The 23,452-nt window shown below is 37.1% G+C and overlaps 1 protein-coding gene across 2 annotated transcripts in view; it reads right to left on the bottom strand.

Moving 5' to 3' along the window:
• Positions 1–168: 168 nt before the first annotated feature.
• Positions 169–23,452, bottom strand: part of LOC134806810 (1-acylglycerol-3-phosphate O-acyltransferase Pnpla3-like) — a 43,285-nt gene continuing 20,001 nt past the window's right edge. For both annotated transcript variants that reach the window (XM_063780195.1, XM_063780196.1), the window contains 4 exons: positions 17,663–17,845; positions 9,764–9,890; positions 2,968–3,097; positions 169–2,334 (listed from right to left, as the gene is read on the bottom strand). In XM_063780195.1, coding sequence (XP_063636265.1) covers positions 2,171–2,334; positions 2,968–3,097; positions 9,764–9,890; positions 17,663–17,845 — 604 coding nt within the window. In that variant the 3' untranslated portion in view covers positions 169–2,170. The remainder of the gene's footprint in view (positions 2,335–2,967; positions 3,098–9,763; positions 9,891–17,662; positions 17,846–23,452) is intronic.

The raw sequence follows: 23,452 nt of genomic DNA, 5'->3' as shown, positions 1-23,452 counted from the left end.
AATAAAATATAATTTGGTCATCAGAAAAATCAGATGGTGTGACAGCAGGTTAGGTGAGACTTCTGCTGACCAAAACATCAATTATTAAGGACCACTATCATAGTAATTATATATTGAGAATTTACGGAAATGTAGGGTTTCTCCGTCAAGTAAAAAAATTCTACTTAATTTCTTTTCTTTTTTATTAAAATATAATTTGTGACATTTAAGATATGACTAATTAAAAACTAAGAACCACTAAATACTTAATAAATAACCAACAATACTTAAATTACCGCCGCAGCGGGGTATAATAACAATAAATCATTGGTAGCTAGGTACAGTCAGCAGGTAAATTTAATTACAATATACACAAGCGATTTTATTGTCAATAGAGAAATTGTGTATATAATTTGAATTTTGTCAGTGTTATCAACTTATCACAGTGAAAAAAAAATGACATTTTCATATTTTAATAGGTACCTTGAATGTACAAAATAATGCCATTTGCCTTCTTCTGTTCTGTTAACTATAGACAATAAAAAATTATGTAACCCACGAAACGTACAGCACTAAAGTCGGATACCCTACATAAGTAGACATGCAACATTTTTAAAACATGGCTTAAGTGAGGTATCTCACTTGAATGCAGTTCTTGGCCATAAGCTAGCTATCATAATAATCGTGACTTAACTTGGATAGAACTATATGTAAGTTTCAATGTGAGTAAACTGATTTACGATAACATTTTATCTTCACTTCGTCCTAATCCTTCCTCGAAAAATAAACATTTTATCTTGCCACGTACAATTGTGGCCGCCTTTCATGTAGGATTGATCATAGAATATATAGGATGGCTACGGAGCCTAACAGGCAGGGTATTTCATGTCATGGCCGTTAAATTCATTTAATTCATTAATAGAATCAAAGTAGAGAGCCAAGTTTAATAGCAATAATGTGATGTGAAAAAAGAACGATATGTTACAAACATTTACTAGTGTCGAGTTATGAAAACCCTAGTACTTTAAAGTGTAATTTCGTCCGTTTTACACACTATCCCGAAATACTATTTTCTTTCAAGGTCATGTTATGTAAATCGCTTTTTTATTTTTGTCCGTTTCTTATTTCAGTTACTTTTCTTATAAGTCACTATAGAATAAGATCGCTGACGCTGTATAATATGTACCTTAATAATGTTATATTGTTTACAAAGAGGATATTCGTCTAACTAATGTCGTACCATCATGAAAAAAATGGTTGGTGTAGGTTATTTCTTGAAAAACTTTTTGTTTCCATAATAGGTTGCCCCCACGGGCTTGGTAAGTATATTTATATTACCATCACCTAATAATATTAGAATAACTATAGCTTACGCGATTGGTAAATACATAATTCTTATATCGTCAGTTAGATTTGAAACCTAGGTAACAAATTCTTAAACTAAAACGAATCAACATTTATATTTATTTTATCACGTTTTTGCTTTGATTCTAAGGTAACTTGTTACGGAATATTGTAATATTACATATAAAAAAACTGGAAAATGATGGTGTTACTTAATTTTCATATAACTAAGCATTTAATCTAAATCAGTTTCGTCTTCTTTTTTGGGATACACATGTCAAAGTGACAACATTTTGTTAGTTTCCAACATATGTAGGATCTATTACTTTACATATATTTATTCTTTAGTAGTTCATAGATGTTTTACAATTTATGTAATACAAACATTAACAACTCATCTGCAATCAGCCTTAATTCAATGATTAAATAATATCAAAAGTTCAAGTTGCATGCAATGTGTACTTACATACTTAAATTAAATTTGAATCATCTAGTTGTAAGTTGTCCGTCTGTAGATATAACATAAACTATACTTTAATCTTCATAGAAAAGACACCAGCGTTGAATTTTGAGTGCCGATGCTATGAATTCAGAGTATGCCGTTGTTTCGCGCTGTATCTCTAGATGGCGCAGTTGAAGCAGGACTACATGGTTCGCGTAGTGCGGCTGAGAGGCTCGATTATATGACTAGTGTTAAAGTCGGTATAAGCTAACTCTAAACCGACTTTGACAGAACCAAGTGTGGACGTATCATCGTAAACGTCATATTTTCATAGAAATTTGATATTTGTGATGACATAACCACACTTTTACACTGCAAATGCCACGCAGAGTTAGGTCGGTCCGTCTAGCAAGTCTCGTAGAGATGGTGGCGGTCGCTCTCGGGCTGCTCGGCGTCGCTCTCGGAGCTGGCGAGCGAGTGTCGGCGCCACTCGCTCTCGGGGTCCGAGAACAAGTTGCGGTCGCCGAGCGACTCCTCGTCGACGTCGAGGCCGTCCACGTCGAGCGAGTCTGTAATGACACAAAGATAGGTATCTCACAAAAATCATTCTAACAGAGAGTTATTAATAGCAGAAGAGGTGTAAAGTCGAAGAAAAAATCGTGTTGTGGATTTAACAGCTGAATTAGATACAGAGATGTAGTGCATAATTATTTTCCATATTTTCACGGAAACGTACGAACGTGTCTTGCTATTTCAATCAGTCTCGGTACTTACAAAAACTACTGACGTTGACTGAAGTAGCGTGACAAATACGATCGTTACCGAAAAAATACGATGGTAAACAATTATGCACTACATCTGTACCGCTGTATAGCATTATTAATTCATCTCGACATTTGAGAATTCATTTACCTCAAAATATAAGTAAAATCAACTTGTTAAAAAGTAACGTAGAGGCTCCAGTGCCCGACACAGCTCCAATATAATCGACATTTTCAATCATAATAAACTTATCAATCAATAAACTTGACAGCAAGGTGTCGAATATTGGGTCGTAACATGTCGATTATTGGGGTGTTTACGCTACAACAAATTTACATTATGTGATTTATAGACCAACTCTTGAAATATTGCAAATATTACAATCATTTCAGGGCCGCTACCACGTAATATAGGTAAGTTTACGAACTAAAAGTTGGTACCGGTATCAACGATCATGTCGCGCGACCAGTCGTTGTCGAACTCGAGCTGCTCGTTGACGACGCGCTCGGTCGGCGACTGCACCGCGTCCGTGTCCGCGTCCGTCACGTCGTATATCTCTGTCATTTTCATCTGGAATGAGAATCGTAACTATATAACTATGTAATTTTTTCTAATACAGGGAAAATTTTAAACATCCACAGTTCCGACAAGATTCCAAGTGGTGACATTTTGGAAGACCGGCCCAAAAAATCCCCGTAGATAATATAATAATATGTACTATGTATAACCTAGCATTCACCCATATATAAATACGCCGCAGTATGATGATCAAATGTGATATAGCTAAATCCCCAGGATTATAGCTTATTTACCGTAATAACGATAAACGAAAGCAAACAACTGTCGGATCCACGGACACGACATATGTACCTAGTGATATAACGTAATTTAAACTATTATACTACAGTATAAGAAGGGAGACAAGTCTGACATAGGAAATTACCGTCCTATCAGCCTTGTCTCCCATCTATTCAAGATATTTCTCAAAATAATAGAAAATCGGATCTCGGGAACACTCGACCGTCATCAACCGCCCGAACAGGCTGGGTTCCGCCCAGGCCTCTCCACCACCGATCACTTACAAGCCCTTAATCAGATAATTGAAAAATGTCAAGAATACAATATTCCAGTCTACATAGCATTCGTCGATTACTCTAAAGCGTTTGATAGTCTTCATCGCGATTCCATTTTCACAGCTTTACGCAGTCAAGATATAGATCCTAGGTACATCCAGCTTATAACCGCCATTTACCGAAATAGTACAGCCGCCATAAAACTGCAGTCTTCTGGTCCACCCTTCAATATTCAAAAAGGAGTCAAACAAGGAAATCCTTTGTCGCCGAAACTGTTTACCAGCACACTAGAACAAGTCTTCCGGAAGCTCAGTTGGGGTGATAGGGGCCTTGTCGTCGGAAATAGAAGACTAACTAATCTTTGATTCGCCGACGACATCGTTCTCTCTCCTCTACTGCTTCCGAGCTACGATCAATGCTTCAAGACCGCAGCAATGCAAGCCTCGAGGTTGGACTTCGGATGAACATGTCGAAGACCAAGCTAATGACAAATAGCAGCACCCCAAGTAGGATTGAGATAAACGGAGAATCGGTTGCATATGTCCAGGAGTACATTTACTTGGGCCAACTAGTTTCCTTCCAGGTGCGACAAGAGAAGGAAGTCGAAAGACGGACTGAAAACGCCTGGAGGAGCTATTGGTCCATGAAACATCTGATGAAAGGCGATCTCCCCCTGTCACTTAAGCGGAGACTCATGGACATATGCATACTTCCAATTCTCACCTACGGTGCACAAACTTGGTCTTTGACGGCGTGTCAGAGGTCCAGACTAGGGGTTTGCCAGCGAGCTATGGAGCGCGGCATATTAGGTGTGAAATTAATGGATCGTATCCGGAACACCACGCTGCGCTCCAGAACAAAAATAGTCGACGTAGCTCGGAAAGCGGCCAAGCAGTGGGACTGGGCTGGTCATGTCTGCCGAATGCCGAGTGAGCTGTGGGCCAAGATCGCCACAGAGTGGCAGCCCAGCTCAAAACGAGGAATTGGCAGACCACGTCGGCGATGGCGAGACGAGTTAGACTCCTTTTTAAGGGAATGGCCAGAGACTGCACAGGATCGGGAAGACTGGAAAAAGTGGGGGGAGGCCTTTGCCCAGCAGTGGGACATTATAGGCTCCCAATAATAAATACTACAGTGCTTCGTTTTCGATATATAATTTAATTTACCATGTAGTATCGTTATGTTAAGTACTAGACAACGAAACGAATACGTGGTAAATTAAATATGTATCTTCGAACGAAGCACTTCATATAATAATGTTCCAACATCACTAAGGTAAGTTCGTTTGATCACTTATTTTTATAGCTATATTTCTACTATCTCAGGTCCACATCTAGAATTCTAAACGTATCAAAGCCATACCCATATTATTGAGACACATATATACATACTTTTAACTAGGTACTTTTTCTAAACACCGTTTAACAATATGTAAAGAAAAACGTATTATAAGGACACGTGCCCACGTATTAAAAGGACACGTGCCCGAGCCATGCATTTCTTCTGCGATAAGGCAACAATAAAGGAACACAGTGCGATTACAGATAATTTGATTGCGTAAGTACTAGAAATAGGTAGCATAATACATATGATCACTAGGTACTTTAATGTTTCTAGTCTTATCTAAAGGCATAGACTAACTAAAGGTAACGGTAGGCACTATTTTATACATCATTTTTTTTTCAGAAGAATCAAGTGAAACATTATATTAATAATTTACCTTGTCTTAGCTCAAAGACTTCCACCAGTAGGGGAGAGCGGGACCAAGAGTTCCGATTTTTATAAAATTCAAAATTGAGGTATGAAATAGTGTGAATAATTTCTGTGGCTTGCGCTATATTAAACAATAAAATTATTATTTGCGTTTCTAACGTTCCGCGACAAAAATCATACGAATCGCTTCGTTGTTTACATGCGTGCCTATTCTCATCGGAACACCTTACGGTACTTACGTTAGGTATGACTATTAGACCTACCGGTGTAGTGATCGTCGATCCAGCTTGCTAAGCGCATTCGGATGCTGCATTTTACGATACAATGCTCTTTTTAATTTCAATAGTAAAATGTAGGGCAAGCAATTTTCAACACGTTTTTGGAAATAGGTACTTATTACAGTTTTATTACCGACGCATATCTAAACCGCTTCACGACTAGATATTATCTTTATCATTGATTGTAGTTCCGTATCCGTGCCATTGGCTTGACCGGCCGATATCATCAACAAAGACTTGACTCATAGAGTAAAGATCACTGGTTTGACATTCAATGCCATTGACTTAAAATAAGTTATAGGTATTGAATGGAAGCAATAGACAAAGTCCACCATTAGTTCTATGTTCCCTCACATGGCGAACACGCCGTAGTAGGTACGGTAATCGTTTAAGTATTGATATCTGCGCACAACATGTCTGTATGCTCATCAATTGGTGTGTAAGATCCTTAAGGCGGTCAGTCAGTTGAAAATATTTTGGCGTAACCATGGCAACAAGGCAACATTGTAGAAGTAAATAACATTTACTTGTAATTGACAAGCACCCTAGACATCGCGTTGCTACATGAAATCTGCTGCCGCGGGATGAGGAACAGAATTCCATTTGGGACGGGGTGGACCATTCCCGTTCTACTAAATACTATAACATATTACATACATATTCTGTGGTTTAGCGTTAAGTTATTTAATTTATTATCAGGCAACTAAGGCCCATAGATACAATATACGTCACAAACTAATATACATACAAAAAAAAAAAAAAAAAAAACTCTTAAAATTATTACGGCGACACAGTTTTCTGTTGCGTCGCAAGTTACAGTGTAGCATTTTCTGGACGTAAGTATGTATACTGATTATTTTCAGCGACGAGCTTCACGTAAAATGTACCTATTGAGGGAAACCGAATGTGTCTGTGAAATGAACATTCAAACATAGAATCTTCTCCATTTTCTATCAATAAAAAAAAAATCTTTCGACGCTTTTATTTTGGTATGTATTATGCAAGTCTACGTGAAAGGCGTTTTCACCCAATTACGAGAAGGCCAAATTGAATGATTGTTGCTGGGACAGTAAGTGTGTATTAGTCCTTCAGAGATGGTAAGAAGTCTGAGCCCCAAGAACGAAGCAAACATTCATCATAGTTAACTCATCATACATACTGCTGTGCTCAAAGACTTCAACTATTAGCTTTATCGATTCGTATGATAGATGGCTTAGAACAAAGGCTTGACTCATAACTTCATTAGTCGTAAGACATAAATATCTATTGAAGGCGACAAAGAAGTTATAGTTTAATCATGTCATATTAACTTACTCAAGTTACCATCACATGTATGCCTATTTAAATCTAAGAAATTAGTTTTGCAAAGTTTAGACATCGGGATATTTTATCGTAAATTTTAGGGCTTCTAATATTTATTCGTGCTAAACGCCGCCCCGTGCACACGTGTGACCCCGGCGGTATTAAGGTCCCAAATTCACGAATCCGTTAAAATCAGTCTCCAGATCTACGTTCGGGTATGGATCCGCTCGGGTATTGAATATCCGTCGGACCGACGCGCCAGGTCTGAGTTGAAACAAATAAGTAGTAAGTAGGTACCATTATTAAATGATAAACTGATATTATATTGCGTACCGGACGAACGGGGTCTCTATATCACCAATACACGTCGAGGACACGTCGGATCCGCATGCAGTTAAAGATCAGTAAATCCGGGTACACAGGTACACAGATTTTAATTACATTACACGGCACGATACCTAATTATAGGTACTTTCGTGTGTGTGTTGATAAGTTAACCAATACAAACAAGTGTTTTTGCTAATTAGCCATAACAATAAATACTAAAACAACAAAGAATGTCCGACGATAACCCGACGGGGTCGCGGGGTGCGATTCGTATGAACTACACTATCGCGAGCGACATCATTCCATGACGTCAACATGGATATAAAATATTTGCAAAAAGAATCATAAATGGCTTTGACTAGAAATCGAAATTACTAAATACTTAATTAAAATAAGAATTAAACAACAAATTATGGCCAATATTTAAAGGATAGATCTGACGACGGGTCGCAATCGCAACATATGAAGTATTTTCTGTGAAATCAACCATATATATATGCAAGACATTTTCAAGTAGAATCTTACATTACTAAGGGTCGGTTGCACCAAACCGTCTGTCACCTTTAAAGTGTCCGCAAAATTTTATTGTATGGGATTTTTCATAGTTCTATGCTGAGTGATGTTGATCACTGATCAGTCTGTCAAGTGTGGTTGGTGCAACCCGCCCTAAGCCTACAATTTGTCCGCCGACTGGATCAATCAACGTCATAATAATTTGATGAGAAGTTTATATTTTATATTGGAAAAGGGTAAGCATTTTACTACAACCTCACCGGATGGTAAGTGCCGATGCAGTCTGAGATGGAGCATGCTTACCAAATATGTCTATTCACGCTCGATTTAAAAAGATCCAAGTTCTAGCCCAAGTAGCATGGAAGTGTCGGCAACATCAATATACCAGCCAATTTAGAACTTAGAGTGATTTAAGGGACGTATAAGAGTGTCAGAAAAGATAAGCTGTATAAAAGGTATTTTACAGACATTATACAGCTCAAGTTGTATAAAATCATTATAAAGGATTCTGCGGAAGCATGGGGTGCTTTATCAGAATATAAAAAATCTACTATAAAACTAAAAGTGCTGTGAGACACTACAAGCTAATTCTATCGTAAAAGCTGTATACAGGCTGTATTGTAGTAACACTTGGCACTTTTAGCTGTACAAAAGTATCTGTCAACTCCGTTTTAAAACTTTAAGTGTTGTGAAACACAACAAGCTAATTTTATCGTAAAAGCTGTATACAGGCTGTATTGTAGTATCACTTGGCACTTGTAGCTGTACAAATGTATCTGTCAACCCCGTTTTAAAGCTATTTCTTATGGCGTAATTTTACTCTCCTATAAGAATAGTAGTTGACAGTAGTTGTATAACTTCTGTCTGTAAGGGTATTATAAAACTAAACGAATAAATGGCAGCTATTGTACAGCTTTTTTCTGTATTACTGACAGAGTCGCTTATAACAATCTTTTGGCATAATTTTACACTCGTATAAGTATAGTAGTATAATGATTTTTGAAAATAAGTGTATTATAAAACTAAAGGAATATATGACAGTTACAGTACGGGTTTTTATTTATTATACGGATCTCTAAAGAGAGTTATAACTTATGTACGGAGAACCGAAATACAGCCAAACGAATACAAATATTCTATTATAAAGCTGTTTTAATTACAAAAGCTGTAAAAGATACTCCATTTATTACACAGCACACCTACTAAGATTATAATGCTCTCCAGCTATCCTGTAGGCTGTTTAACAATTGTCGCCATTTTACAACGAAGAAAAAAACGTATTTCTAAATATAATTAAAGAAATACTTGCAAATATTTAGCAGACTAACGCCGTGTTATGATTACCAGCTAAAATAAATTGACTTTAGCCTTAGAATTAATATTACAAATATTTTTGATATTCTAACCTTAAAAACAAACACTAACTTTACCGATTTTTGATATTTTTCTTATGGTTTCTCTTTGTTATTTTGCAGGCGCGTGAATATTTGGCCAGAAAAGATACACAGGTTCACAATAAATAATAATCGGCACTACCAATGATATAATATTCCACTCAAGTCCTGTATAATATTTACTTTTACCACCCACTATAACACTTTATTGTCGCCATTACTATATTACGAATGAACAAGATTAAGATATTTTAGTTTCTTAAATGATTATTATTCTCTTGTAATTCTTTTTTAAAATTCATTTAAAACTTATATTCTTATATCGTACTTATAAGAAATTATCAGTAGTGTTAAGGTTTCCTGTTACACCGAAATATAGCTGTAATGCAGCTATTATGCAGCTTATGTATTGCTTATACAGCTACTCTACAGCTCTAATAACGCGAAAGGCTGTATAATTTGGGCCCTTTTTTAACTTATAAGGGCTGTATAAGCGCTTATACAGCCTTTGTACAGCCTAACTGTACAGCTTATAGTATACAAATAAACTTGAATACAGCTTATATACAGCTTGCAATGCTACTTGGGAGTGGACTGGGAATAGATTAGCAGGAAGTGAGTCTCAAGGTCTCTCACCTTATTGTCGCTGTCGAGGTAGTAATAAGCCAGGAGTGCGTCGTTGTGTGACGTCACATTGAGGATGTGTTCGAACGTGTCGTCTGCGAGCACGTCTCCGTACGATATGCGCATCTCGCTCGCTCTTCTGAAAACAAATCAAAATAAAACATTAAGCACACGGTTCAAATCGTTGCTAGTGTATCAAACATTCATTTGTTTGCATGAATAGCCGGGTCCACACAGAGCGAGCATACGCGCGAGGCAATTTCCTTGCGCACAAAACGGCCAGACGTGACTCGCGCGCGCCGCCTCGGCCGAGGCACGTCTACACTGGCCATTTTGTGCGCAAGGAAATTGCCTCGCGCGTATGCTCGCTCTGTGTGGACCCGGCTAATGAATGACCTACCCTTCACTCTAAGTATATTGGCGATTTGGCGCTCTTCACATTCAGTGTGGATCCGTACGCCGCTCCGATGTGCGAGTATATCGCTATATACGTGCATAGCGCTGTCTCGCTCACACATCGGAGCGGCGTGCGGATCCGTATCATTGTGGTAACCGCGTATCATCGAAATGGTAACGCACCGTAATGTGTACTTAAGTAACTAGCCCGCAAACAGAACGAGGTCGCGACCTATGCTTAATTTGCTACGCTCTCTTGGTGACTTAAGACAACAACTGATTTGGGTAAACGACCGCTAAATAAAGACGACATCAATTTTAATAGGTTTTTAATCTAAAATTCTAAATCATTAAAATATCATTGTCTACTAGATATGTCATTGGGATCTCCTTCCCTTTTTTAATTTCATTGAATCTGGTATAAGCTACTAGGTACCAATAGTATATAAATTATAAACATATACGTAAATACCCCGTTATCAATGTTGCATGAAAAATACGGTTGGCAAAATTATCTACTAAATGAGGGAAAACTAACTTCACCGTTGGTGCCCAGCTTCGGTCAAGCAAAATGTTAAAATAATATTTTTTCCAAGAAATAGATGTCGATTGAATTTACAATTAATAGAGCTGCGTAATAATAATTATAAAGTAAAAAAAAATCGAAAGTACCCTAACTACGCCTAATCTTATTTAAATCCGTAAATTATACTAAAACTTATCCCAAAATCCTGTGTTGAATTAAACGCCCATAATACAAGATTATATTATAGTGTAAGTATAATTCAGTGCTAGTCAAGTTGCCTATGTACTAAAGGCGAATTTAGGGTAGGTTTCTTTTGGCCAACCCATATACATATTCAATGAACTGCAACAATGCGATTGCGTACGAGGATTGGAAGTAGGTACATACATGATACATGAGTCACAAAAAAGAACATGTACTTACTCCCTCTACTGCACTGCACTACAGAAATGATTGGGAACCTCAGCAATATCCACTTTGGCCAGTACAATAAAAATAGGCACCAAACAACTATATTTGATATTTTTGTGATGATTTGCCTTTTAAACGGGCTTGATCCTTCGCACTATGAGAAATTTGGTAGCTACCGCGGTTTGAGCCGAAAAAATCATCTCAGAAAGGTATACAATATGCGTGAAATAATGAAATTTGTTGAAGAAACTTTCCATAGTTCCACAACTTAAATATTATAAAGTCAACGCCCACTATTACATAACTATAGGCATTTTAGGAGGTTATACTACAGGAAGCTAAATTATATTAAGACATCCGGCCTCTTAGAAGATATAACCAACGGAGACGCCATGTCTATAATTTTCGGTTCAAAATAGTCTGCCTTTTTTTGCGGGGGAGGGGCACATCAAATGTATACGTAACGTAAACATAGCTAAGTCAGATAAACGTCAGTGCATACATGTGGTTGACCATTGGCCGCCTATTTTCGACAGAGGGGAACGCCTGTTAATGACCACTCCGTTTGGTTATATTCTCTAAGTCCGGCCTCCATAAATAAACAAATTAAATTGTCATCGTCACCAAACAGAAATAGTAATACCTACGTCAAGTCACGAATGGTTGCACGCTAACTTGAAAACAAACGTACCCTATTGCGCATTTGTAACAGATAAAAATATTAATCTTAGCCATATATTACACATTACACATTCATATAATGATGAAGTTACCAATACCCCCCAATGTCATGTCACCTAAACTCACCTAAGCCAGGCGTGGCTCACTCCGCGATTTCGTTGCTTTGCTACAGGTAGCTAAAAGTACATCCTTTCCACACCAATTTTGGTGGCTAGCCATAAGCCGCGCGTGGCGCTGTCGCCACCTAGCGGCCATATCTGTCCTGATCGTAACAGACGCGTTTTGTTGGAGAGTGAGTCTTCTGTACCTAGTACTATTATTTATTCTGTGCCTAAGGGCCACTTGCACCATCCCACTAAGCCGAGGTTAAGCGGTAAATCCGTTAACTCGGTGTCAAATTTTACTGGTAACCATGGTAACTCCAGGTTAAACCGGTTAACTCCGGGTTAGTGGAATGGTGCAAGTGCATGGCGCTAAGCCGCGTTTATCTAAATTCCTAAGACAGTAACCTAGTGACATACCTATGTACCTAATCAAATCTACTTCTACAAACGTAAATATGCCTTTAAAACGCACACAATAAGTGCGTCACAAGTTGGCCAAGTGCTAGTCGGACTCGCGCACAAGGGTTCCGTACCATTAAGCAAAAAAATCACGTTTGTTGTATGGGAGCCCCACTTAAATATTTATTTTGTTCTGTTTTTAGTATTTGTTGTTATAGCGGCAACAGAAATACATATTATCTGTGAAAATTTCAACTGACACAGACAGACAGCGGAGTCTTAGTAATAGGGTCCCGTTTTTACTCTTTGGGTACGGAACCCTAAAAAGCATAGCAGAAGAATACATTAAGCTAATGCTGCTGGTTAGCCAAAGTAAAAGTACATCTTATGGCAACCACATACGGTACCTTTTGATATGAAATGTCACACATATAAATCTACATTGGCATAAACATTAAAATAGGATTGGGTTCATCTAGCTAGCGTATATTAAATGAACCAAACGAATGACTAATCATTGCATCGTCATCATTGTCTTCCGGTCTTTACATGTACCCATGTAGGTATTGTAGTTAAGGTGCAGTAAACAATTTCGACTGCGGGGTAATTTCAACTAATCGAAATATCTTCCATGTTTTACATTATTAATGGAAATTATCCCGCAGTCGATATTGCCCCCCTGCACCTTACAAAAAACCATTTTAAAATACAATTCATTAGGTACCTACACTTCACTTATTTGATTTACCTACTTAAGGCAATTACCTAATTCTAAAACGTAACAAATATAAGAGCCTCGGTAGAGAGTACCATTTTGTACCATTTGGAGTTGAAACTCTAGGTCCATGGGGTCCCAGCGCGCATAAGTTGTTCGCAGAAATCGCGAAGCGTCTGGTTGACGTAACTGGTGACCGAAGAGCTGGCGGCTACCTCGCACAACGTATCAGCATTGCGATACAGCGAGGAAATGCCGCCAGCATCCTTGGTACAATGCCTCAAGGGCCTATTTTAGATTTAAGCTAGTTATTAATTTCGTTTAGTAGTACCACTGTATATATATTGTATGTAAATAAATGATTTTTAACCTTAAGGCATATTTGGCGATTCGAGATTGGTGTTGTTTCAACACATCCACCAAATGAGATGCAGCAGGAAGGGGAGGCCTCTCTAAACAAATGTTAACACAGCTGTTGCGATAACACATTCCTGGTAACAAGACAATACAAGAGAAAATGGGTCATGGATAACAATATTTTGTTCAAAGACGTTTGATAACGTTGTAGTAAGTGTAAGTAATATTTCTCTTAATTAATTGAAATAAAAAAAATGTATGAATCATAAAATGGTTTTTTTTCGACATCATTGTCAAGTTGTATGCACTGCTAGGTAATTATTTCCTCTTACTATTACCAAGAAATCTATTTACATAAATAGGTATGTATATACCGGGTGTGGCCTGTAACACGAGCAAATAATTAAAACATAGATTGTACTCCTCAAACGGTGACACTTTTGTTCAACAACTTTTTTCATACAAAATAAATATTATCTTCAATGGACGCCATCGCCACGCCATATTATTGTGATTGACGTTGCTTTGTCACGCCTTAAACATAACAAAATCGCAATTGCGTCTTAGAATAAACTTTAAAGTGTATTAAAAACCAAACCACAAGTTATTTTTAAAAGTCGCTGAACAAATGTTGGTCAGTACGAGGAGTACAGCCTACAGTTAAATTTTTTGCTCATGTTACATACAGGCCACACCCGGTATAGGTAGTAGGGACCGACATGTTTATTAGTTGTTGAGTCATATTTAAATTGGAAACAAATGACTATAAATCAATAAAATACGACGCACTGATAATTATACATAACAATTAAACACGTGTTGATGAAAACAAGGAGCAGTTTATGCGTTTAATTTACAAGCTCCGACGAGTTGAAAGTGTTCGTCATAAAGGCCTCTACTCACGTTGCAGCAAATGGCGTGTGATTTTAGATAATTGTCGGCTAAGTAAGTTTAAGGTGCAACGAATTCAATCGATCGATCAAATTGCAACAATGTTACGCAAATCGAATTCAATGATCAGCGATAAAGATTGAAGCCAAAATACAATTAATTCCATCTTTTTCGCTTTTTGAGTCGTGTTGAATCCAGAGCGCAGCGAAATTTAATAATATACTTACTATTGACCTTAAAATTGCATTAATTTATTTTAGCATTTGGCGGAATAGCAAAGCTCAAAGAACCTTTCTTGTTTTCTTGGAAGTTGACAAATCTGAAATTTGATTGAAATGCTTTTTTCTTCCACTAAATTGAGTCCTTGAAAGTGCTGATGTTGAACTTGAAGTAGATAATCAGTACGATCAAGATCATGCGACGCATTGTAGGTAGGTAGGTACCTACTTATGCTTTTTCTAAAGATAACGTTCGCGTACACGGATGCAGGAAGATAAACGCAATGCTGAAGGTTACCGATTAGATATTGGCCATCATATTAATATTTAATCCTTTTATGCATTTATTATAAATTATATGATAAATCTGAAACAAAGGACCTACTTAACTGTGACGTTTGTAATAATTAATAATTCACACTTGCCGCACATACCTAATAGACAGATAGATGAACAAAGAAGTTTTCCTATAGGAGGTCCTTTGTTCTTTCGAGTTATGGAACTTTAAAAATAAAAACACAAAAACAACACCATTAATGAGAAAAAAATACCGTTCAATTAGAATGTTTATACAGGGTGTTTGGTACATCGTTTGCTAAATTAAAACGGCAGATAGGTTAAGTCATTTGCTATCTTCCCAGGCCTAGAAATTTTTAATTTTGCCCACTTTTTTTTTCAGCTCTAAGCCAGTTTTTCGTAAATTTCAAATTTTTACTTGCGCAGTAGTAAAAACACCATGGCCAATTTTTTTTTTCTAGGCATGAGTAGATAGCAAATGACTCAATCTATCTGCCGTTTTAATTTGGCAAACGATGTACCAAACACCCTGTATAGGTAAGTAATTTATCATCAATCAGTTTAGTATTTTATTATCTAGGTATTATTATACCTAGATAATTAACTTATTAGTTAGTAACATATTTTTTTGTGACGATACGTCAGTATAAAGTTTGTGTGAATGACCTCTAAGGTAAACTTATCCGGTGGCAAAACCACGTTATCAATGTTGCACTTCATTAGAAATAAGGGCAGGGGTGCGAAACTCCTCCCTTCGGGCAAACTCGGCACCGTTCGGCTCAGCATTGCTCAGAGCAATTATTAGGCTTGATACTACTTGACGTCCCTTTGCGTGCACTACCACAGATAAGATAATGGCTTGAATTTTGACAACCCTAAATAGCCGAAAGGGATAGTGCCATATATTAGAAAGGGACAGCATGATTGGACCCTGAACCGCTGTCAAACTTCGGTTTTGTAGGAAGTTACTTAGGGGAAGTCCGGGCATAGTGAACACCTTAAGCTTTGACTTGACATAAAAGAAAAATTTAACAAGGAAGAAATGAAAAAAAGTGTCAATAATAAGTCTTTATTCAATAAATTTTTAATTTAAAACAACACTAGCCTCCAATGTTTAATAATTGCTGCAATTTTGAACAAAATGTAAAAAAAGATATTTTATTCGCTTTGCCCAGGGTGCCGGGCAAAGTGAAACAGGCCTCCGGGCAAAGCAAATATCACTCATAAAATCTTAGTGAACTTAATAACTAAGTGAAAATTAATCAACATAAGATCATTTCAATAATATTAACTAGAAAAAGCTGTCACAAGTAACTTTTGATATATTTTCACTAATTTCATAAGCATAAGTCTTCACTGCATCCCTGAAGACATTTTAACACAGCGAATCCACGTTTTGATAGCCATTTCCATGACGTGTGTTAGCCAGGAGCCATAATCGATCTTTTTTTGATATTTATATACCATCTGTAACAAAATATTATCATTAAAAAAATTACCTAATAAATTCAAAGTGAACACGCTATCCGCTTTGCCCGATCCACTTTGCCCATTCAGTCAGTTATAGAAATTAAAATTAAAAAAAATAACCGTTTGATTGTTTTAAGAGAAATGCGTTGTAAAAGGAAGACATTTTAATAAGCAACAGAAGCATCCTGAATTAAAATTCGAGATAATTACTATGACAAAATAACATACAATGTACTTACCTTTCAAAATCGAATATTTTGCACTAAAAACACATTTTGAGACGTCACCGACAACGCTCGCAGCGACCGCTCCCTGTGACGCTTGCCGCTCATAGAGCGAAGGGTCCTTAACATCATATAGGCGCGTTGTGCGACAAAGTCGAATAGTTTAGGATTGGGAGCCCGAATTCGCTTTGCCTGGGGTGTTCGCTTTACCCGACCTTCCCCTACGTAGTGTACGGTAATACTATTATTTATTCTGTGATAAGGGTTGGCAAAATACGTACCCTATAGGCTTGTGTACTACATGTACTAAAGTCAAAAAGACGCAATTCCGTCCTCTGTACTAGACCGAACTATTCCCTAATGAATATGTTCTGTGCTTAAGTATAAATTCTGTGATAAGGGTTGGCAAAACACGTACCCTATAGGCTTGTGTAGTACATGTACTAAAGTCAAAAAGACACAATTCCGTCCTCTGTACTAGACCGAACTATTCCCTAATGAATATGTTCTGTGCTTAAGTATAAATTCTGTGATAAGGGTTGGCAAAATACGTACCCTATAGGCTTGTGTAGTACATGTACTAAAGTCAAAAAGACACAATTCCGTCCTCTGTACTAGACCGAACTATTCCCTAATGATTCTGTTCTGTGCTTAAGTATAAATAGTTTTATTAGAAGCATTCAAATTAGCATAAACATATATATAATCAACGCAATAACATAAGAACTTAGGATCAGTTAGCGGAAATCCTTCGATTGTTGTCAACACGTTTGTTTACCAGCACTATATCATTGCTAAATACTGTAATGTATGCGGCAACTGATAACGGCTTGTACCTACAAAACTATTAGTGGAGAACAATAACAATTATTATTATAAAATAGCTTCCAAGTTTTCACCTACAAAAACATAATATAGAGTCTGTGCGGAAAGAGAAGATTTATGGAATGTATTGGTTCCCATACATTTCACGACTCTTCTCTTTCCGCACAGTCCACAGACTTTAAATTCATACTAACACGACAAGTTAAACAAAAAGTAGGTATAAATAGTTAATGTACGGCAGAGTTTAAAACGATTTTCCGCAAATTGACGGTAAATATGCTTCCCGCTTACTACCTATTACGGCAAGTATTTTCTTAAGCTGAAACGGACGCTCGCCCGACATCAATCGTCAACAACATTGTAAACTAAGTATAATGGTATGAAAACATAAACTGACCTTCTGTCCACCTGGCGTCCTTCCGCGACTTCCTTCTTGGCGTCCATGGTGAGCTTGTAGTAGATCTGCGCGGCGGCCTCGGACCGGTCGTGCGCGGAGTACAGGAACCCGTGCAACTGCTGGACAAGGTTCAGGCTGAGCTTCCACAGCGACCGTGACATCTTCGGGGTGCACGCTACAAATCTGGAACGAATTTAATTGTCTAGAAAAATTCTTCTATATTCCCTCGTCCGTGCTACATAATAAAGAGTCCGTGGGTAGTAGAAAGCTATAGACCGACCGCTTAAATGAGTCCTCGCCTGCGCGGTACGGGGGCGATGGGGTAGGACGTACGGCGCCCGCACCTTCCCCGCCGCCCTTAGTCGTCCTACCCCGTCGCCCCCGTACCGCGCAGGCGAGGACTCATTTAAGCGGTCGGTCTATAGTCTCCAGCATAAAGCATATGGATTTAAAAAAAACCTTGTAATTTCTTATCTTATTCTTAAATGGGTTTAGTTCGTAGGTACCTATGACCACGCAAAAAAAAATGAAACATTTAAATGCAATGTTTCTTTTAATAAATTAAGTATTGCCCTTTCTATTAAAAGATAAATAGATAATTAACGCAAACCCTACGTCTGAGGGAACATTCTAGTAATTAATCTAATTCTAATCGAAAGTATCCAGGATAGCTGATAAACAACCAAATGTGTTGTATTGTATTGTCTAAATACTCTAAATTATAGCTCAAGATAATTACAAAATCAAATGTTTTTATCTAAAAGTATAAAATGGAAGGAATGGGTGTTATAATTATCTTAAGGACGTTAAAGCAATCAACATAGATTAATCAAATCAAACGATAAGAGAATGATATGAATTCGGCCATTTCCTATTTGTATTAATCTGTCTAAAGTCCTTATACCCATATTGCTAAATAAATAGTCAAACGGACGGACAACAAAAACACATAACAAAATAAGCACTCAATGATAGCTGATATATTTATATTTGTCGAAAAACCGTACAGAGAAATGTCACCAGCCACCCTAACCTCCAATAATAAAATTAGCAAATTTTAAGACGGAAAAGTGGCAACTTAATATTGCTTTTCCACCAACTATTGATACGGTTAAGTTGTGTTCTAATGTATGGGGAAGACAAACAAATTATAGCCAGCCTTTTATGAATGTAGTATGATACCTTTGGGTATGGTGCTTTACCCACGCTAGCGTCCCCTTCCCTCCCCCTGCCGCAACCCCCCCTTTTTGCATGAAATATGTCCCGGTTGACGGTTTTTATTATTTTTTGAGAAAAGTATGAGAATTAGGAATAAAGTGTCAAGGTAAGAAATAATCCTTAATAAATTCTAAACAAAAAAGGTTATATGCAACTTTTTGGTAAGACTCACCATATTCATGTATTAACTTGTTGAAGTTCAATATAACATAGTACGTGATAGTACTGAAAGAAATCTTATACGGAGAATAAGCTTGCAAGGTTATTCTCTGTGTAGTATTTCTTTCAGTACTATTACGTACTAATGTTATATTGAACTTCAACAAGTTTTTCAACGGTTAAATTTTGTCGAAGTTCATCTAGCCATAACATGAATATGGTGCGTCATATCAAAAAAAAAGAATACAACCTTTTTTGTTAAGAATTTAATAGGGATTATTTCTTTCATTGACACTTTTTTCCTATATTGTATACTTTCCCCAAAAAATGAAAAAAAACTGTGAACCGGGGCATATTTCATGCAAAAAGGGGGGGGTTGCGGCAGGGGGAGGGAAGGGGACGCTAGCGTGCGTAAAGCACCATACCCAAAGGTATCATACTACATTCATAAAAGGCTGGCTATAATTAGTTTTTCAAAAAACACAATTTGACCGAATCATATGCGAGACAAAGCAAATGAGAAAATGTTCAATAACTATTTCGGTATCTGTCTCTCTATCACTCGAATATGCAAAAGCGTAAGAGAGCCACATAACGAAATCATGGTTTTTGAAGCTCGCGGTAGGCCCTCAGTTTCACGTTCATAGAATAATGCAAGCGAACCCGACATGGATTTAAAGTAATAATGGTATGTACGAGAGGCTCATAATTCTCTTCGCGACGTCCAATAGGGCTAGGGCTTGTTGGTTGGCTGTGACGAGATCGAAGTCTTCGTAAACAACCCTACGGCCATGCTTGAACGTTGTTATGCCGCTGAAAACGATTATTACGTGTAAATATTGGAATAGATATCAAACAATTGATATAGTATTTTACATTAATAAATTATTACTTATTGGGTCGATCATATCATACCTAAATAGATTATTTTTCCTCCTAACTAGGTACCAAATTAATTTTGTAATCATAAAAAGCACTAGGTAAGTAACAAGAAACTAAAAGCACTAGGTAGTATGTCTTTGAGAGCCTCAGCGTAGCACCCTACTTGCTTAGGTAGGTATAGATAGAAGTACTTAAGAAATAGCTTGTGCCGGCACTTGTACCTAAATTAAACATTTAATTATTGTCAATATTTCTTGTTTCTTTAAGATAAGATATATAAAGTATAGGTACGTATTAATAAACTTTTTTTTCATCAATAGGTAAATGAAAGCGTCAAATACGCAAATATGTCACGTGACACCTATTGCAAAAATACATTTCACTCTGCAAACATTAAACAATCTCGATCTCACGTCATATAACAATTTGTGATGATATCATAAGATAATACAATCAAGAGCAATGGAAACGGTACACTTTGTACGAGATGACCGACCCGTTTTCATTGCACTTGAACGTGTTAGTTGAACGATATGCGGGGAGACCATATGCGTCCAATCCTTGACCCCAATAGTCGTGCGATATGTGAACTTAGATACGGAAACCTACGAATATTGTTTAACGCGGGATACCGATAATAATACCGTCAACCGGGGTGAATAAGGACGGCTGGGGTGAATAGGGACAAAACATAAAATGTGACTTACCTGACAATTTCTTAAAAACTACCAACAGAGCTTGTATCATTCGATATAAATAATAGTAAATTTTGTATAAAAAGTCTAAGATATTTTAAGTTTTGTCCCTATTCACCCCAGCCGTCCCTATTCACCCCGGTTAGCGGTATGTGGTGTAAAGTTTTCATCCTAAGCAGATAGTCAGAGGTGTGTTCAAAATGTTCAAATAACAATTATTAGAAACAAAATATATGTAATCGATGTCTTTGATTTTTTGTTTTGTTATACAGGGTGGAAAGGCACGACGATCCTTTCCGGAAATGGGAGATAGTTTAGCCTAAGCTCTATATTTTCTCCATAGAAACTATGTTAATATGGGCAACCGTTTCTAAATTATGACCTTTTAAACATCCACGCAAAAAACTACTTTGTTCTAACCCTAACAGGTGACAGGGTCAATGAACTTACTTGTAAACAATCAGTATTCGACAGGAAATTATGCTAATTTGTTGCCATCTAACCATTTTTAGGTCTGCTTACAGCACGGTAAGAATCATTGCAGGATTTTCGCTTTCTTAGTGATTCCACTTGTTCAATACTTGAATGAAATAGTTATGTTATTCCTTAATATTAATAATACTAACCACAACATTGTTTACAACGACAGTTCAAATGGTGACATTGACAACCACTCAAAAGTACGCAATCGTCTTATAAATATCTCTGGTTTCCTTGACTGATAAAAAGGTTTTAGTTTCTTAACACGTTTCACAAAATTATTTTCGAATAATTGGAAACTATCTAAAATAATTAAAAATAACAAGTAGGTTGTGTTAGTTGCACCAAATGAACTTGCAAAAATTAAATACTAAGAATAAATCAAGAATAAATACTTCTTCAATACCAAACTAACAAACCTTCTTGCGTGGTAGGAAATAGACAAGACGTCTGATGTTTGAAATTAAATTTTCATTGAACTATACTTATTGAATGTCATATTCTTCAAATAAAAATGTTAGATGCTCGTGGCTATTTAAATTTGTGGGGCTGTGTAAAAGATATGGTGTACCAAACCAAACGGAATGTGAAACTGCGGACGAAATGAGACAAAGGCTAATTGGTGCTTTCTGCGGAGGATAAATGACGAAGAGCATACACTATATCGCATGTGCATCGACATACTCGGGTACGGGCTGCGGCGGCGTTGTACACGGAGGTACATTTGAACACCGTATGTGAAAAGAAGATAGTATTAAATATTGGAAAAAAGTAATTATCTAAGAAAGTAATAAAATTGTTTGTAATATTTTTGCATGCATTTGATTTATTTGACATTTATGCGTCATTCATACATCATTGCGATACTGTCAACGATCGGAAAAAAGTGTAAAGTCCCGAGCTTTCCCGACAGAGATCCTTAATCTAGCCGTCATGTGCACATGCTATAGGGTTATCACCACAGTTAAAAAGTAGTATTTTTGCAATTTTTATTTTTTACTCAATTAACGATTCTTACCATTACCAATAGTCTCTGTATCACTTAAACGACCTAATACTTCCGGGAAGGATCGTCGTGCCTTTCCACCCTGTATATATAAATGTCTTGATAATGAAGACCTACCTAGTCTCTTAACACGTCCATCTACAAGAGAGTGAGACTTTTTACGTGCACTTCTACTCGCTCTATTTTCTTTTTATAACAATTTGTACGCCAATCATGTGCTTGGCCTACAGACAGGTATATTTTACGTAAATATTGATGTTCAGTTTGAGTTTCATGGAATTTAAGCATGCCGTTTTAAAATGAGAGCGTAACCTCGATTGTATGGGAGCGCCTTTTTGGCGGCGGGTTCGTGTGACTCTTAAGTCTTTCCGTAAATAGTGTTTGGCCAACAAGCCGTAACACCAAATAATGCGGCTAATTGACTATAAAATTGGTACCTTTAGATTGAAACTGACAGCTTAGTAAAGTTGATAGGCAAAGTTGTCGCCATATATGTAAAAATTAAAAAAGAAATCTTGTTACACGACTCGCTGGCCAGACTTTAAATACGATATCTCGATTCTCGAGGCATACACGCCACAATATTAAAAAAAATATATGTTGTTATTTTATAAAGCCGTTGCCGTAACAACAAATGTGGATTATAAATTTTATTAAGCTAGCTTACTTGAAACGGCGATTGATATACATAAATATGTTAAATAAATAATAAACAACGTGCACAATTTGACATTATCGGCTCGCCTAGGCGCCACTGGCAAACATTTTTGCAGTCTATTTACATGTGTGTGTATGTATGCCCCCACCGAACATATAAGTACCTACGTGTTTTTAGAGAAAAACTAGGCCACTGCGATTAAATAATTGTGTCTCATGTCATATCATCATATGTCATCATTTTAACAATTATTAAGGTCCTAAATAGTCCTAATATAGGGACCGTGCGCGTTGGAGGGTCTGCCATCTTGTGGCCTGAATCGGAAACATATGTGCACATGTATATTGCCAAATCAAGTGCTACCATCTACCGTTCTCATCGGTACGTTTTGTTGTGCATAGTATGGCTACATCGGAAGCATAAACGACACATTTACGCCTCGCGCCAAAAATCTGACGGCTCCTATGCTGCCCCCTATAGTTCATGCACGGGGCCTATAATGAGCTATTCGAATACATTTTCAGCAACTTAAACACTATACTAGGAGAGAATGCATTCAAACGAACAGAGACCCAATCGAAATAGCACCTTGACCCAAACACATAAAGTATATATTCAAACGAACATTTGTAAAACGATCACAACTACTCAATAGATACAAAACCAAGCCAATATAAACAGCACCATAGGAC

Source organism: Cydia splendana, chromosome 3 (assembly GCF_910591565.1).
Source record: "Cydia splendana chromosome 3, ilCydSple1.2, whole genome shotgun sequence".
NCBI classification, from domain to species: domain Eukaryota; kingdom Metazoa; phylum Arthropoda; class Insecta; order Lepidoptera; family Tortricidae; genus Cydia; species Cydia splendana.
The sequence above is the reverse complement of the archived record's forward strand: the minus strand, read 5'-3'. Positions and strand labels throughout refer to the sequence as shown.